This window comes from Aptenodytes forsteri, unplaced genomic scaffold (assembly GCF_000699145.1).
Source record: "Aptenodytes forsteri isolate BGI_AS27 unplaced genomic scaffold, ASM69914v1 Scaffold72, whole genome shotgun sequence".
Taxonomy (NCBI): Eukaryota; Metazoa; Chordata; class Aves; order Sphenisciformes; family Spheniscidae; genus Aptenodytes; species Aptenodytes forsteri.
This window is the reverse complement of record NW_008796193.1, coordinates 3504693-3522773: the sequence shown is the minus strand read 5'-3', so window position 1 is coordinate 3522773 and position 18081 is coordinate 3504693. Positions and strand designations below refer to the sequence as shown.

At 33.9% G+C, this 18081-nt stretch overlaps 1 protein-coding gene across 1 annotated transcript in view; it reads left to right on the top strand.

Moving 5' to 3' along the window:
- Nucleotides 1-15239, top strand: part of CHM (CHM, Rab escort protein 1) — a 63315-nt gene extending 48076 nt beyond the window's left edge. The window contains exons 13-15 of the mRNA XM_019474304.1: nt 4203-4295; nt 7703-7869; nt 13112-15239. Coding sequence (XP_019329849.1) covers nt 4203-4295; nt 7703-7869; nt 13112-13318 — 467 coding nt within the window. The 3' untranslated portion in view covers nt 13319-15239. The remainder of the gene's footprint in view (nt 1-4202; nt 4296-7702; nt 7870-13111) is intronic.
- Nucleotides 15240-18081: the final 2842 nt, after the last annotated feature.

Sequence of the window (18081 nt, the reverse complement as noted above, 5' to 3'; positions counted from 1 at the left end):
TGTGCCTAATAAGCTTGATAGTTGTAGTCTGATTAATACTGGAACAATATTCTGTTTACTGTGCAGTAATTATAAAATAGCACCAACAAAGAGCTTTTTGTTATGACCGCTGTATTTTTTTTTAGATAAAAAGAAGTATTAGAATTCCACATTTTGTATGTTATGCAAGATTTTTAAGACAACTGAAGATTTAGTAGAATGGCAGATAAGGTTAGTGGAGAGCTCTAGCAGACTGTTTCTTCTCCACTGTAACTAGCTAAGATTGTGCAGTCTTCAAGTCAAAATATTAAGATTTTTTTTTGACTTAGAAATTTTTTCTTTGTAAAATTTTCTGCCAAAAATTTCTCTTACCACTATGATTAAAGGGCCAAAACCCATCCAAAGTATTTTCTCAAATCATTTCTGAAAAAAATCTGTAAGCAAAAAGGTGGGATCTTTAGTTAACATCGATGCATGGTTTTCTGGTTTGTTTTTTTTTTTTTTTTTTTTTCAGACTACCTTTAAAATTTAAAAGAATCTTTATGCCATAGGACTCAGTGGCCTCGTGAAAAATGTTACAAATTTTTTGTTTTCATAAAGATAGGTTCTCAGTACAAGCATCAAGTATATTTCAGTATTATTTCTAGCAGAATATTTTGGAGTATATGTTCTTGTTTTTGCTGCAGTTTCAGCTTTTTTCTTAATCAGCATATACTGAACAACTAATAGGTATGTTAATAGACTTATTTTCACTTACACAATAATAAATTTTTCCTTCAGTAGATTAAAAAAATATTCTAAAGCACCTGAATCATACTGGTAGTTTGTTGTTAGTTTGTTTTTTTGAAAATGGACTACCTTAGCTGAACTATTAAATTGAAGTACCTGAAGTGCGCTATATTTGGGGGCTTTTTATCTTCTGAAAGTTTTGGTGGAGGTGGGATTATGTCCCATTATGAGAGTTGGAGGGAAGGAGTTCATCATGATATATTTGAGGTAAAATTATGAAAATTCTATTAAGAACTTTGTTGTTGTTGTTTGCTGCAACAGATTCTTTAATTCTAAAGATATCTGAGAGATCACCTATCTAGAAGGGACATCCCAGTATTTCCATTAACAGTTTTCTATGTACAGAGCTTTATGACTCTGTTGTTGGTATTTTATGTGAACTTGAAATAGATGAGCAACAAAATGTTCTTATTGGGTATTTATTTTTCTTTCCAAATCCTTCTTCTGAATTCTGTTAAATAGATTACCAGTTTGGAACACTATGGAAGATAAACAGAATTAGAGGTTACCTGACCTAACACTTTTTAACAAAAAATAAGTAACCGTAATAATAACCAATTTATTTTACTGTTACCTAGGCTTGAACTCAGTTCTTTGCATATGAAAGAAGAGCGAACTAAATGATTAGGTCATTCAAAGTTATATTTCCTGCTTAATAATAAAAAAAGATAAACCTGTAATTAAGAACTTAGTGCTATAAAGCATATTGTTGATATTTATCCTTTAAATAGCTGACTTACTTTATGCAAGGGTTCACAAAATATATATAGCAGGAAGCAAAACTGAAGAAAGAATGGTGTTCAAGTAGATATAAATTACTAGTTTCGAGAGAGTTTCTGTGGTGCTGAAAAATTAAGGTTTCTGTTATTTACTTTTCTCCATAAATTCTTTTCATTTCAGAAGAGAAGGTACTACATTCCTTAATGAAATTTGTCTTCGAGTATTGAAATAATGCAGTTGTATTTTAGGTATAGCTCAGTTCTAGTTATGGGACATATTTCATAATTTTAAAAAAAAACTTTTACATCATTATCTGTAAATGGGTTTTAACCTGACTGATTTCTCCTTCAAACAATTATTTAAGATAAGTATACAAATACATCTACTCTTTGATCACATTGCATAAATGACAGGCACATAATCTGTATTGCCAGTTGAGTGGAACCGAACTCCTTCACTTGCCCTAAAAATTGAGACTGTAATGATGAAATCATGAACTAAACTCATCGTTCTTTGTGCTAGAAGAATTACTTGAAGACAAATGTTGGCAACCACTGTAACTAATGCAGTTATACCTGAGTAAATCAAATATAATCAAAATATATACTGATGACTGTGACTCATAGCCATAACCTTAAAGATAATAAAAAAGATTTTATCGAAAGTAAATGATGTGAACTTTAGTGATTTATAGCTGGGTTGTTTTTTTAGGAAAGAATAGATTGTATTACAATGTTTGGGGTTGTAAACATTTAGTTAAGGTTACAGGGAGACTTTCATTATCACCACCTGTTTTCTTTTACTTTTTTTATTACATACTCCTTTTAGACAGAAGGTTTTGTTGCGGTTAAATAGAAAATGAATATTTATGTTTGAATATAATCTCCGTGTGTGGAATCTCAAAAAAGAGGAGCATGAAGGATTAAGTTTTCTGGTCCTCCTGGAGTCAGTGTCAAACTTTCTGTGACATAACTGTGGCCAGGAAATCATTCAAGATATGTATGATGTACTTGTAAATAATGACACAAATATAGCCAGACTTCAGAGAGAAAAGAGAAAAATGTCGTATGGATTTAAAATAATGCCATAGCTATACATTGCTGTTAAATTGATCAGAAATGTAGAAGTAGTAGTAATGAAGAAAAAATGTACAAAGATATGTTAAACTTCTTCATGATCCTCTGACAGATACTTCTCTGCTGGTAAGTTTCCAGACAACCATTCAGTAGCAAATGAGTCGGTTAAGGTGGTTTTATAAAAAACTTTAAGGTGAGGCTTTTAAATATCTGAATGAATGGATGTAAAATCAGGTGGGATAAAGCAGCAGAGTAACTGGTTCTGTATCTGAACAGAGACGAATGGAACAGAAAAGAGGTAAAGAGCTGCACCAAGTGATTATCTTTTCGAAGGAGTCAGCAACTTCACCAGTTTGCAAAACAGAACAAATAAAGGAATAGTATGTTCCGTGAGGAATCTGTTTAGCAACTTTATTTTCATGAAAACAAGTACATTAGCAAGAAATCTAAATATCAAATCTGCATTATTCCAGCAAAACTGTGAATTTTCACAAACACAAAGTTGGATTTAGTGACATTGATTTGCCCATGGTGTAAGTTGAATTTTGATTAATTACACAGTTCCACAAATGTGTTCTTGTGGTCAAAAATCTTTTCGTGTTGTCTGTTTCTGATATGGGTTTGCTGTAGTCTGTGACTTGTTTCTGATGTGTACAGAGCACCTCTTGAAATCAAGTACTTGAAATCAGCTTTGCAGATCATCAGAAATCCTTACTGGCCCACCTAATCTAATTTCACCCTTACACAAACACAAAACTGTTGTTTCTCCCATTCTGTAAGAAGGTGGATGAATAAAATGTTGTAGAGCTTTTTGTTATGTTGTACCAAGGAATTGCATATGTCATAACTTACATCACAGAACAGTTCTCTGATACTCAGCAGTGCTTATTTTCAAATTTTCTCGTTTGTCAAAACATGATGGTGTTCCCAGTGTTCTTCATTCTCCGTGTGGCTGTAAAGAAATAGTTAACTGCCAGCCCACTTGAGCTGTAACTTAAAACATGCATCTATTCACTTCATCTCCTATTTACTGTTTCATACAATAAAAGAAATGGAAGTCTTGCTCAAACTTTTTACTTCAGTGAAGAAAGATAGCTTCCTACTTACTCCTGTACAGCCAGACTTTAAACTGTGAGTAGCCAAATTTCCAAATTCCCACTCACTCCCAATTTAGCTCTTAAAGGAGAGTGTTGATGAAAGTAGTGATATTTGCAGGTTTAGTATGTTGTTGAACTATTGGACTGTCAACACTGATAAGAATGTTCTTGGGGTTTCTGGAGGTCATTAATGGCAAATACAATGTATCATCCAGATTCTTGCTGCTGCTTTTCTTGGTATCAAGAGACACCTTTTCATAGAATGACATTCTCTCTGTCTGCACTGCTGATGTTAAATTATATTTCCTTCTTACCAACATATATGGAAGAGCAAGACAGCTATGAGATGTATTAAGAAAATTTCTCTGTGTTGTGTATATACACTGTATTTCCGTAATACAGTACTTCTCTGGGTTAAAGGAAGTGATTTATATGAAGAGCAGTGATTTCTAAAAGCCTGCTGTGCCTTTTAAAAATTGTAAATGATATTTATATATCTGTGTATTGGTGATTGTAATTAGTTTGTGTTCTCTTTTCACAGATTTAGTCCATTTAACCTGTCCATCAACTAAAACTGCTAGGGAAGATTTAGAGCCTGTTGTACAGAAGTTATTCAATCTAAATACAGAAAAAGGTAAAAATAAATAAGTATTAAGAGATTATTTTGCAAAAATATAATTTACCCTTGTAACTAAAATGTCTGTTACTGAACATCTGAATCTGTCATCGGAGTCAGCGTATGGTGAGCTGCTATTTAGATATCAGCATCTCAAAGTAAAGGAATCTATTTTGAGAGTGAGATTGATTAGGCAGGTGTCAGGTTTTTTGTATTTCATGATCTAATGTTCCAAGTCTTCTTCAGCTGTGGTTTAACTTCAGTATACAAGGACCGTGGCTATAAGTGTCTAGGACCTTTTTAATTTTTCACACTTTCTTTTTCATGGAAACATATTTGCTTCTCAGCGTGTCTTTCAAAGGTGCAGTAGTGAAATGAAAAATTTGTGAATCTGGTTTTTTTACACTGTCCTGTTTTTAGTGATTTCTGTCACTTGGGTATCCCTAAGAAAAGTTATCAAAACCCAGAAGTTAGTGATCTGCTTTTCTCCTCCAGCTGCCAGATGTGCTCAGTGCTATAAGCTTCTTAGTTTTCTTTTGCCTTCTCTTATTCTAAGACTGTTGCTCATCCTTTTCTTGTCTTCTTCAGGTGCTTCCTTGTTTGCTATTTTTAGTTGAAATTCTCTAGATTCTGCTTTAAGCAGTGGAAGCATAAAGTTGTTATGCACTGCAGTGTTATCAGGAAGGTAGATTTCCAGTAATTTCCAATAATGAACTATTTGGCCCTAAATTCAAGAAAACCTTGCCAGCTACTTTCAGGAACTTTGACCTTGAGATGGACAATTTCACAGTCCCAGAGGCAAGTAGCTGTTGACAAAGCAGTTGTTCCCTAGAAAGAAATTGTCCCTGAGATACTTGGAGCTAGTTCCATAGAAGTCTTTGAAATTTAATCCCGAGATCTTGAATTTAATCATATTTTTGGTAGATGCTCGTAGAATAGGTAGTGTGCACATAGAAGATGTTGCTGTGTTCTAACCCTGGCAATGCATTTTTAAATATAATGTGCTCATACTTAAATACAGTAAATCATCGTTCTTCTATGAGAAAAAATACTAAGCTGTCAGTGGAAGTGTTTATGTTCGTATATACGCAAGTTAGTAAGATGTGGAAGTATTTTATAATATTTATTCTTGGTTTGCTTCTAATATTTGCTGTTATGTTTCATTCTTGAAGCATTACATGAATTCAGGTAGAATTTTCTCCTGTTTAAAAAAAAAAAAGAAATGCAGTCTTTTACATGACCAGTCTTTCTTTTTCCTCTCAGGGCTCTGTAACCAAGAACAATGTTTCGTGAAGGGTTGAGTTCAGCTTTTCACAAGCTTGTTTTTCTGCATACTTTTCCTTTTTTTTTTTTTCCTTCTACCTTCTAATGAAAAAGCAAATATCTTACTGTTTTTGTTAGACAACAAAGTGCTTTTAATAGGAAGTAAAGTATTAAATAATATGCATTTTCTTTCTTTTTTGCTTACAGGAAAGGGTTCTTTGATGTCCCAAAGATGTAAATTTTTTACTAGGTTTGTAGTACAAGAGCCTTTACAAAACACATATGTAGAATACAACTAGGGTTTGTAAATAGAAAACTTTATTAGATTGGAGAGCTGCAAACACTTTTCATGTTGATATTTGTTAATTTAAAGCCCACTAATTTCCAACTTTTAATATTTAACATATATCTTAAACTTTCAAGACAGTGCCATGTGTCTCAAAGACTCAATTGGTGAAGAAAAGATTAGCTTGCAGTTTAGTGTCTTCTAATCATTTGGGGGGGGTTAGCATTAATCTTAATGTTTAAAGTGATCCAGTTTTGAAATGATATATTGTTTAGAACCTGACCGAAATTCTTCCGTAGAAACTCTGTGATCACAGGGGTCCTCAGGTGCACTGAGGCACTGAAAAGCTAGTTTTCACTGACACATAGGCCTTTTTATCATCAGGATGAGGTAGTGGTCGTATTTTAATTAAAATGTCAGAACAAATACTGTTGGAGTTATTGAAAATGAATCACCAGATAAAGTGAGCACTGGGCCATGGCAGGTCAAAGAGGCAAAGTCACCTGGAGAAGAGGACTCCATTCATTTTCCTGCCTAAATGAGGAAGAAGTAACTTTTATGAGCAATGTGAACTTTTAAATATATTAAAGAGCATCTTGCCCTGTATTAAGGCTCAGACTTTCACAGGCTGATGAATTTAATTTATTTTTCAAACTGTTCAGTATGGATAGCACCTGTTTTTTTTAAATATTTGACAGTTATAAAAAGATACTGAAGGACTAGCATAGACTTATCTCTTTTTTTTTTTTTTTTTTTTCCTAATTCAACTGCTTTAAAATTCTGTTTTGAATGCCATTGTTATCTACAAGTTTCTTCCTTGGAAAGAAGTAAAACTCGCAAGGTCTTCTACAAGCTTCATTTATTTTACAGGAGGTAAAATACCAAAAAAGGAGACAGCAAATATGCCAAACAAATAGTATCTATTAAGCTAAGAATCTGTGTTGTGTATTCCTCCATTGCATTCTGCACTGTTAAAAAGTGACCTTCATCTTCCCAGAGGTTTTTCTGCCTGTGTGCAGAGGGGTTATATGAATGTGCAAAGTAACTGCAAGGAGGTGCAGATGATGAACAAGCAAGATGTAGTTTATGATCATTTTGTATTCATAATGAATATTGTAGCACAGTACAAGTCTTCAGTAAGCGTAGATAAATATAAATTAATCATTTATTTTCATTTAGCAGTATTTCCACACTTTAGAGACTCTACATACTGCATATCACACCTCTCAAATAGAGTACTTCTGGGTTTTGGTAATTCTTTATCTGCAGTTAATTTGGGGGGAGGTATTCTTTGTGGATTTTTCTTTAAAATTACTTTTATTTAAACCATGAGCATTAGTTAGTCATCTTAGATTGGCTTGAAGATGCTCAATCTTAAAGCACACAAAGGTCTGTTATGAGAAGAGTTCCCATACAAAGATAAATATTAAATGAGTGGGGAAAAAAGTATACGTCAAAAATATCTTTGCATGTGGAATGCAATAGCTTCAAGCTGGCACAGCCCGTGGGGGACTTGTTCAGACCATCATATGCTCATGGAGTTTATCCAGAGTAAACTAGATAACATGAAGTGGAAAGGCGTTAAATTTAGACCAAGCTTCTTGGTAGTATGCTTTTAGGTGATAATTGGTTCTTATGTGGCATAGTGTGTACAGAATAAGTAGAGTTTACATAGCTATGGTTGGAAAGGAAAAGTATGATGAAAGAGTACCTCAGAAAAGAATGGAAATTAAAATTAATTGGCTTTTTAAAGGAAAAAAAATTACTTTATTACAGTAATTCCATGTTAATAAATTGACTTTTAGTATGCTAGATTACATATTTCCCATGTTGCACGTGAATGTTGATTACTGGAAACACTTTTTTTTCTTTTCAGAGACTGAAAATGAAGAACTGGAAAAACCTAGAGTCCTCTGGGCAGTCTACTTCAACATGAGAGATTCTTCAGGAGTTGACAAAAATTTTTATGATGGTTTACCCTCAAATGTTTATGTCTGTTCTGGACCAGACTCTGCTTTAGGAAATGACTGTGCTGTCAAACAGGTTGGGCAGATAATTTTTTTTGGTTGCAGAACTTCAATTTTAAAGACCTAAGGAAGTCCAATACAGTCTACTTTTGTCCTGGATTATTCTGCTTTGTGCTAGGTAACTAGTACTAATACAGCTATAAAACGTCACAGCTAGGCATACAAAAAATCTTACTTAATGAGCAAAGTGAATGTCAGCGGGATTGAGAATGGAGGAAACTTGAGAAAAGGTCAGTTGATACAGTTACATTAGGAGTAGCAGATAGATACTGTGGAAAGGAAAAACTGTCAAATAATTCAGAAATATAGATGATACCTCCCCAAAATATGTAGTCTGTCGCCTGTAAGGTTAAAGGGGAGATACAGTAGTAGAGAACAAATCAAAGGTCAGAAAAGCCTATCTACAGTTCAGGTTGGAAGGATCATCAAAGTAGTTTAATACCTGCAGGACATAGTCACAAACCTAAAACCTATTGGGAGGAAAACCGAGGATAATCACTAATCTGGTACATTAACCTGTCTCAGTTTATCTTCTCTTTGCCTTAGTATTACTGTATTAAAAAATTATGGTGTAATTGTGTCTCTGAAAGAATTGAGGGGAATGTCATGCTATTTGTGACCTTGAGATAGTATTTGGCACCAAATCACACTCAGTTCTGATTTTTAGTTCTCAGTATTTGGGTGTCTACATACCTAGTTCCTGCTAACTAGAATCCTGAACTGAGAACCACTTGCAACTTGCCTAGTAGTAGGCATACCATACCAGACCTCAATTTAAGACAAACTACTAGTGCTTTGAAATTGGAGGCGAAGAGTGAAAGCTCCCTAAATAAAACTAGGTAGATGGAGAGATCGTGAAATAGCCACCTTCTGTGTTGGCAATAGGCAGAATGTGCAGGGACACCAGATCTTCAAGGGTAGGTACGTAGAAATTCACAAAGAACTTCATGTCATATCTCTCATTGTGCCTTCCCCACTACTATTGAGCAAAAGACAACAAGATCATGCGAATATGTAGATTATGACTTGTTCAACAAAAGACAACTACAGGAATGCTTCTCCTTTGCTCTGCCATTCAGAGATCCACCTTGATAAGGAAGGTATGAATTCTTAGGCAAATCTTCCACAGCAGTCACTGTGGTGTCAGGGTGCTTTCAGTGCTAAGGTGAGAACACTTTTACATCTTTGTAGGATTAACTGGCACTAGTCATTTTTAAAGCTGGTTTTTTAATGGCCATGTTCAGAGAATGTGCATGCGGTCTTCTAACCATTTGCAGGATTTTTTTATGACTAAGTCATAAACCTCTTAAAAATAAGTTTTTAAAGTGGAAAGGCTGACATAGCCTGAACTGTAGGGTCAGAACAGTATAATTAAGGGCTAATAGTATCCTTCATTTTGCTTTACAAGGCAATAATTTGCCTCCCAAGAGGATAAAGAACTGTAAAGACAAAAAATAATGCTAGACAATTAAAATTGTAAATGAATTCTTTTCTAAATGAGATTTTTCATTTGTTATTTAAAACAATGCAAGTTAAAAGCTGTTTAAATACACTTAAAAAACAGCCTATTTCTAATTCCGATAGCCACCTTTTCTAGCATTCAGCTTTGTCTTATCTTAAGAGCTCTTTTTCTTACCAATGAGTAATGGTTTTATAGATCAAGCTGTGTTTAAGTATTCTAGGTGCTGTAGTTAGCCTGTTGACCATCAGTGAGATAGATGATAAACAAGCAGATCTTGGAGGAAAAACAATCAAGAGCCTAAAACACTGCCTTTCAGAAAGAGTAGATAGAAGCTACGTTTTTTTTGAACCTGTTTTAAATTTTGAAACAAATGGTCACTAGTCAGAGTGAAAAATATTTTAGGGTAAACGTGTTTATAATTAAAAGTCATAAGGGAAAATAGAAGTGAGGAGTGTATGTGAGAACCAAGTGAAGAATAGGCTGAAGGTAAAGCAGAACTCACAGTAAGAATACATCCTTCCCATCTAGCATGCAGGTACCTTCTAGACAAGTGGAGGAGGGAAATACGTGTAAGTTGGTGTGCCTTCTACCCCCAAATCGCTTTCATCTTCCTAGCAATGGGATGGAAGTCTCCAAACATGAAATATTTACAAACTCATGGATCAGAACACTTAAAAAACCAAACAAAAAACCACTGTGTGTATTAGTCTTGGAGATAGCTTGGAAAATTGAATCTAATTTCTCTAATCAATTCTGTGTTTACTGTTTTAATGATACTTCCCATGATGTATGTTTTCATTACCATTAGTATTACTAACTTTTATATGTCATGCTGTTTGATTGTATTGATGATACATTATTTAGAAGGCAAGACACCACAACTTTTACAGACGATAATCCGTCTACAGCTCACTATACAAATGACTTTGTTCTTGTTTTATTTTAAGTTAGTGTTAAATTCCTAATATAATACTGAATTAATTTTGATGTCTGCATTTACTTGCCCTGAGGATGGGCTGAATAACATGTAAAGTGCCATTTATGATTCCTTCAAATTCTGTATTTATGGATCAAGTAAAGCATCTGGCTTCCAGTTTTCTATTTTTTCGCTGCTACAACCTGACATGAATTACCATGTTCTAAAGTAGTATGTTCCCTGAAGTATTTCAGATTTGTGAGGCATCTTCATGTTCATAAGAGGAAGCACTAAAATTATAATGCCAATATTTGTCCTTTAACCTCTTTACATTTTTTTCTATATCTGGAAGGATTTCAGAGTTACTCAAGTGTGTCGTATTTCAAACTACTGTTAGTTTGGTAGTGTTCTCTGTAAAAGTTGCCATGAAAGCCCTTACAGCTTGTCTACGTGCCATCGAGGTGTGTAGCTGGGATACAGTAAAACAGTAAAAAATCATAGTTTTATTCAACTTCAAACAGTCAATAAATTAGAGTATCTGTGCAAGTGCTTTACATGCTTATGTCTTAATGCTTAATTCAAACATACACATGTGAAAGCTGGTATACTTAAATAGTTCCTTCAATATTTAGTAGTTACTAACTTAATCAGTTACAATAAGTATCAAAATGTTATAATGAAGGAGCTGTTAAATTATTTTTGGTTATTCTGCATGACTTCAGCTGGATAAGGTTAACTTAAAAAATTGGTAGACCTGAAAGCACTCTATACCATTAAATTGTTCAATTATAATCAATGTCATGATGTCCTACATAACATACTGAGAATTTCTTTCCGTGTTCAACCTCATAATTATTTGACCATTTTTGGAGTGGATATTCGCTGACTAATTGGAGACTGAATAATTGTTGAGAACTGCGTAGGAAATGTTTGTCTGCTCTAATTTGTCATATATTTAGTGCAAAATAGGACACTTTTCTTCAATATTCTATTAAATATAATAATAGTTCAAGAATATTTTTGGAGTTTTAAGAACAAGTGCAGACTTGAAATAAGTCTTTCTCTTACCATCAAAAACTTAGTTTTGTAAAGTTCTTGTAGGATATTTGTACCCTCTTGCCCCCTAGACTTACTAGGCAAGTTTTTCAAATTACAAAACCATGTTTTTGAAGTAAAGAATATAAATTTTTTGTATCTTTTTTTGTATACTAATATAAATAGTTTTAAACAGTTTTAAATGGGTATGGAAGAGTGAAATTTAGGAAGCAGAATGAAAAATGAAATTGAACTGAGAGTAGACAGGGTCATTTAAGCAGTTAATAATGGAGTCCTACATCCACGTGCTGGTGATACAAATCCACTGCTGGTGGGCAGTGAAGTTTATCACAGAAAGCTGTTTGGTACATGCTCAATGATGTATTAATCTGAAAACAATTCCCTCTTGTCCAGGAATCCACATCATGTAATCAGCCTTTGCAGTTGGCATTAACTGACCCTACTGTCAGCTTTTTCAGTGCAGTGTCTGGCAGCAGTATGAATATAAAGATTAAATGCATTCTTGCCTATGTGGGAGCTCTCATTGCAGGTCGTCTTTAGGGCATAGTTTACTAAATAGACAAAATAGAGAGGCAATATGCCTTTGCCTTTTTAGAAACCCAAAACATAACTGTGTTCTGCATCAGTTGTCTCTGTTTGCATTACAAGCTTAAGGACTTGGAAAAGAAAACCGTTATGGACACGTGAAGTGCATGTTGATTCAGTAAACGAATTCCTGAGCGTCTCTAGCCTTTTTTTTTTTTTTTTAGATAAGCTTATAGATAGGTTATTTGCACAAGAACATGTAAAACTATTTAACACTAGTTAACAAAGCTCCTTGCATTCTTGTGGTTTTTTAAAAAGATTTTTGCCCTCCTTTGTTTTTATAAAATGTCTCGTTTTCAAGAATTCTAAGATAGTATTATTTTGGTTCTTTTTCTCCCAGATTTTGTAGTTGTGTTCTGTATGTTGTAATAACAACTACCCTGATGTTATCAAGAACACATTTCTTTTTAACATCTTTTATTGCAGTGGTCAAAAAACTTGACTTTTTGTGTGTACTTAATTTCTAAACCTCAATGCCATGAAGAGTAAGTGGCATTGTAAATTAAATCCTTGAACTATATCTTAAGAGTAACTGTCTTTTTATTTAAATGAAAATTTCTTATACAGTTCTTTTCAGAAAGGCACAATTTGTGCACATAGGTGTATGCATATAATACATTGAAATTATAGACATGTTTTTTGATTAAATTATAAATGTATCGTATACAACTGTATATATTTTCAATGATAATATTCCATTGGAAGAGGATAGTTCTCAGTTGAGCTATCTATGAGCTGTTCAGAAAAACAGAAACGCAAATGTGTTTGTAGTTTTTAAATTTAAGAAGGAATCCCCTATAGATATGATGTAGGTCGTACATATTAACAATTTCCTGGCTTTGCTTGTCCTGTGAAATGGATTCTTCTCTCTGGAGAGAGGCAAGATCTTTCCCATGCTTTGCATTTGGCTGCAGCTAGGGATATTTTTATAGTGGAAAAGATCCTTTTACTTGCAAAAAATCAGCTTCATTGTTCTCAATACAATGTAGAATGACCAGCATTTTTTAAAAAGCCCTATGCTGTGACTTTCCTAGTAGAACAATGTAAAAGGATAGATTGCTTTTTCTTTTTTGAGGAGTGCAAGAAGGAACGGATTTCCCATGTGCTTACAATACTGTCAAAGTATTAAATCACTATTGATTTGAAAGAACAGAGGGTAATCTTAAATATCTGTAAAATACTGCTGCAAGGTATTACATTTCAAGGTAAAGTTTATTTTATGCTTTTTTTTCTGAATAGGCTGAGACTATTTTCCAAGAAATGTTTCCTACAGAAGAATTTTGCCCACCACCACCAAATCCAGAAGATATTATTTATGATGAAGATGAGATTGCGCCAGAAGAGTCTGGATTCAGTAATTCACCAGAGACAAAACCTGAACCCTCAACTGAGGAAAGCAGTAGCGGAGGTAGTACTGCTGTTAAGAAAGAAGATAATGAAGAATGAATTAGCTCTGTTCTCTTAGTAGAAGAGGAGGTTGATCCAAACTAAAATGTAAGGGAGGAAGGGTAAGAAAAAGAGATTTAAAAAAACCATAGCCGTATTATTTGCAATTGCCTTACTTTCCTTAGCTTGAATAATCTTTCTTCGTCAAATAGTTCTGTTGATAGCTGAGACATTTCTAAATAGTCACAGTTTCACCAGGTCCAGGGGTGCTTGTAGCTAAACAAAAAACATAGAACAAAGCATTTGAATTTAAAATGCTAAAATAGGATTCATGATTTGTTAAGAGAATTTGGTTTTGTTTTACATCTTGGAAGGAATCCTCCATCTTTTAAACAAGCAACAAGTCGAAACTAATCAAAAGAAAAACGTGCAAGTTTGCTTACCAGTCAGAAGATGATCTTCTGATACAATGTATCACAGTTCTACTAAAAATCATTGGATCTGTGCTAATTAAACAGTTGAACGTGAGCTTCACAATCTGTCCTTCAAAGTGGTTTTATGAATGGAACTTAAAGGCAATAATATTGACACTTCTGGAGTGGCTTTAGAATATGTAATAGATGTCATGTTTGATTTGTATAATGAAAAATTTCTTATATGGTTTTGAAACTGATGCCATAATTTAGAAACAAATATAATGCAATAGATGTTCCTCACATGAAACCATTTTACATTCAATTTTTTTTTAATAAGATATAATAAATCACACATTTTCACTAATGACTTAATTTACTGTAGTCAGGAAAATAGCACAATTTAAACTTAATGCTAGATTTCCCAACAAAATTTAAAATCATAAATGGAACGTACCTGTTGTCAGTTTCCCTGGATTTGTTGCAGTGTTTGGGCCTTTAATAAGCCAGTAGTTAATTTTTTGAAGTACGGTGTCTAAGAAGTTTAGATGATCATTAATTGAGGTTTTTTGTGGTGGGGAGAAGGTTCAACTGATAATTCCAAAGGTTTGTATTGATCCCAGTTAATAGGATTAAAATTAGTGCGATAGCTGTAAATGATGTGTTTTGTAATGATAAATCATAAAGCATTTATACAATAAAATTTATTGAAGTATTTATAAGCCTAGTTTGTATGAAAAATTACAAAATGAGAAAGCTGTTGTAAATGACCGTGATAAAGTTGCACTTCTTCTGAACAATGCTTGAAATTAGATATTCAGATGATGAAAAATATTTAGCGTTTACTTAAAGTTTTACCTTAAAATGTACACCCAATAGATCAATAGTATATCTAAATATAGAGGTCAGTGAATTCTGATGAGTCGGGGTTTAAACTTCTACATGAACTTAGATATAGTTCTAGCAGTGCTTAAAATACTGTACGTAAATAAAAAATGCCATTGAATAATGAATATTCAGCGCTGTCTGAACTTGACACATCCAGGCTTTTGTACAGTTTTGCAGTGCGTGTGCCTGCCTTTAAAATGGCTTCATGCCATAAAGGTTAATTTATTTATTTTTTTACAGCATAACTGATGCGGTTAACTTCACTTTGTCTTGCATCATGATACATTGTCCAATTTGCATTTCAAAAACCGGTTTGTTATTGTTTACAGTCTTTGTTTTTTGGATAGGTACCAGTGTGTGTATAATCCCAAAATCCTCAGAAAAATATGTGGTTGAAATGTTTCCAGTGTTAAACAGTTATCTTTGGATGCTTGTGATTGAGCAGTTATTTATATATAGTAATAAGCAGGCTGCCTCTTCATTTAGCTGTGATTTTTATGTGTATTGGAAAGCATGAATGTATGGTAATTGTATTTAACATCTACAGATCTGTAAAAGAACTAAGTGGAGGACCTAGTGCCTGTTTGTCTTTCAATAATAGGGATCATAGGTGAATTTTTCATCTTCTTTGTTTACAAGGAAATCGTTTGATGAAAATTAAAGGTTTGCTTGCAAGTGCATTTTTCTGTGTTTTCTTTCAGTTACGCAAGAAAAGCAGTTCATTTGTTAGCTGAGATTTCCTGATAATTCTCTTGTCTACTTTCGTCATGTTGACATCTGTAGTAAGATTGAAGTTTACGCGCATGACAGTATGTTTTAGCAAGTTTATATAAGGTAGCATCAGTTTGGAAATACTGCAAATTTGATTTTAGATAAGACGGAATAATCTACAAGTTGTAGGCTATGACTTTACACTACATTGATTGCTCAAAAACTGTTTTCATGTCTCGTTGGTATGGTGAATAGAAACATAAAATGTTTTTCCTATGGTACTTGAGTACTCAATAGCTCACTTGCAATAGCAGTAGATAAGACTGTTGATCTTTGTATTTTACAGAAATCATGCACTGAACTGCATTTTGTTCTTGCTTTAAATGATTTAAGCATACAAAGTGAGGGTTAGGCTTATTTGAAGTAGTTTTTAAGGCTCATCATACAGGATGTATTCAAAAGATAACATGACTTTTTAAAAACTGGCAATTTATCTGTAGGATTATTAATAAATCAAGTTAAAGAAAGATAAGGTTAATTGAATTTTTAAACAAGTAGCTATATTATCCTTCAAGCACCTTGGAGCTCATACAATATTCACACCTTTTTTTTTCTAGGGAGTGCTTTGATATGTTTGAATTCCTTTTTTAATGAGTACTTTCTTTTTAACTTGGTTAATTGGATTAACCCTTAATATTCATACAGTCAATTTTATGCCATTTTCCTTTCTGCTGTTGTATTGCCTTATCTGTATGACTGCAATTAGTTACTGTTCTTCTGGAAGTATTTTCAGCCATGAAGCTGCTACGTCTGCTTTTTTTGGTGATGATGATGCTTAGGGCCATTTGACAGGTAATCATTAGAACTTAGATCCTTGCAGACTATGGGGTCTTTTCTCCTATCATTGCAGGGGGATTTATGTAGGTAACTCCTATTAATGTTAATGGGACTTGCATGTGTAAATCCTCCTTGCATCAATGGGAAAATTGACCCCTGAAAAAAAAATTCATGTTAGACTTGCTGATTCAGAAACGTCCAGGCTGTCAGCTCCTGTGTGGAAATGTGATGGAGCATGTGCTTTGTGCTGTTTCACTGAAATGCTCTGAAGAGGACTCGGGGAATTTTCAGGGGCTTTATCTTTTATATTGTATTTTATATTTTCCATACACTTCCGAATCTTGTCAGAGTTCCTGTAACGATTCTTTTTATGTAGCTAGTATCTATTTTACTTTCTGTACTCAGCATGGCTCCTTTTGCTTCGGCTCTCATTGTGTTTTAGGCCCCTCTGTCTCCCCTCCAAATCTTTTTACGTCAGCAATATGAGTTGCAACAGCTTAATTTCAAGAACAGTTTGCTAGTAATGTATTGATTAATGACAAGTCAGAAGTATTAAAATACTGTTTTCACACAATAAGAGACTAAGTCACTTATAATCCATAATCTCAACTGTTGAGGGGATAAAAACAATTGCCTCAACACTTTTCCAGGCTGGGAGTGGGAAAACATGTGAACTACCCACTTGCCTTGAGTGGTTCCAAATCCAGACAATTTTTACATTTCCAATGGTATCAGCAGGAAAATGAAACTTAACTGTTTTGTGTGTGTGTGTATAATACTATTGGAAAAAAATTCTGTTAAGAATTGTAATCAGCTTTGTGTGTGTGTATATATATATTATGACAAAATTATTAACTCATAAAAGTTAATCATTTAAACGTTTGCAGAAGTCAACCACTATAGAATGTCCAAAAGTTAGAATTAACCTGCTATTACCAGAACTGTGAAAAATATGTGGGAGAGTTGTGGTGGCAGGGCAGTTGCTTGCATTCCTTGGGTAAGTAGCGATGCAAAGTATGTTTGATAAGATGTAGAAGTAGTTGTGACACTGGAAGTCTGAGACACTGATATAAAATGTTCATTTATTGCAGCCCACTTTAATAGTAAGATTGCTTCAATAATCAGATGGAAATCTTTACTTAGGTGTGTATGATTTCAAGAATAATTTTTTTAATGTGATAAAAAGTTATCATTTTTTAATGTGATAAAAAGTTACCATGGAAGGATACTTTCAGCTGTAGAGGTAAGTAGTATGAAATGGTCAGCCATGTGGAATTCATGTCATCAGCCTCATATCTAGCAAAAAAATTACTTTTGGTGAAAATAGAACTTATTAGCAATTCCACCATTATGTTTATTTACAGGCTGCCAGTTCCTGTTTATAAGAGTGACTGGTTCTTCAAAATCTGGATGGGGAGCCAGGCAGGAATATTGTAAATCTCAATGACATTTGAGATTTAGAAAGTTGACAGTGAAGTATCAGGAAGATGTAGTTGTCGACTGCATGGGAGTTCTGATCAGAGGAGACTTTAATAGAAAATACTCTTCCTGTCACAATTCTAACAGACAATATATTTTACACTACTTGCATACATTGACAAAAAAGATGGAAGGTATCAACCTGAATGTATATCAAGCCCCAGATGTATTTGAGTAAACGATGGTTGCGTAGACAATGGTTGACTCCCAGTGTATATAATGCTGCTCAAATGGCAGTTTTATGTAGGTGTCTTCTCAATCTTGGGGAAAAGCTTCTTTGAGAGTGTTGCAAGTTTTATAACTGGCCAGTATACTGAATTCAGTAGTATACTTCTGTTGTCGTTTAACCCCAGCCAGCAAGTAAGCCCCACACAGCTGCTCGCTCACTCCCCCCCGGTGGGATGGGGGAGAGAATCAGAAGAGTAAAAGTGAGAAAACTCATGGGTTGAGATAAAGACAGTTTAATAGGTAAAGCAAAAGCCACACACACAAGCA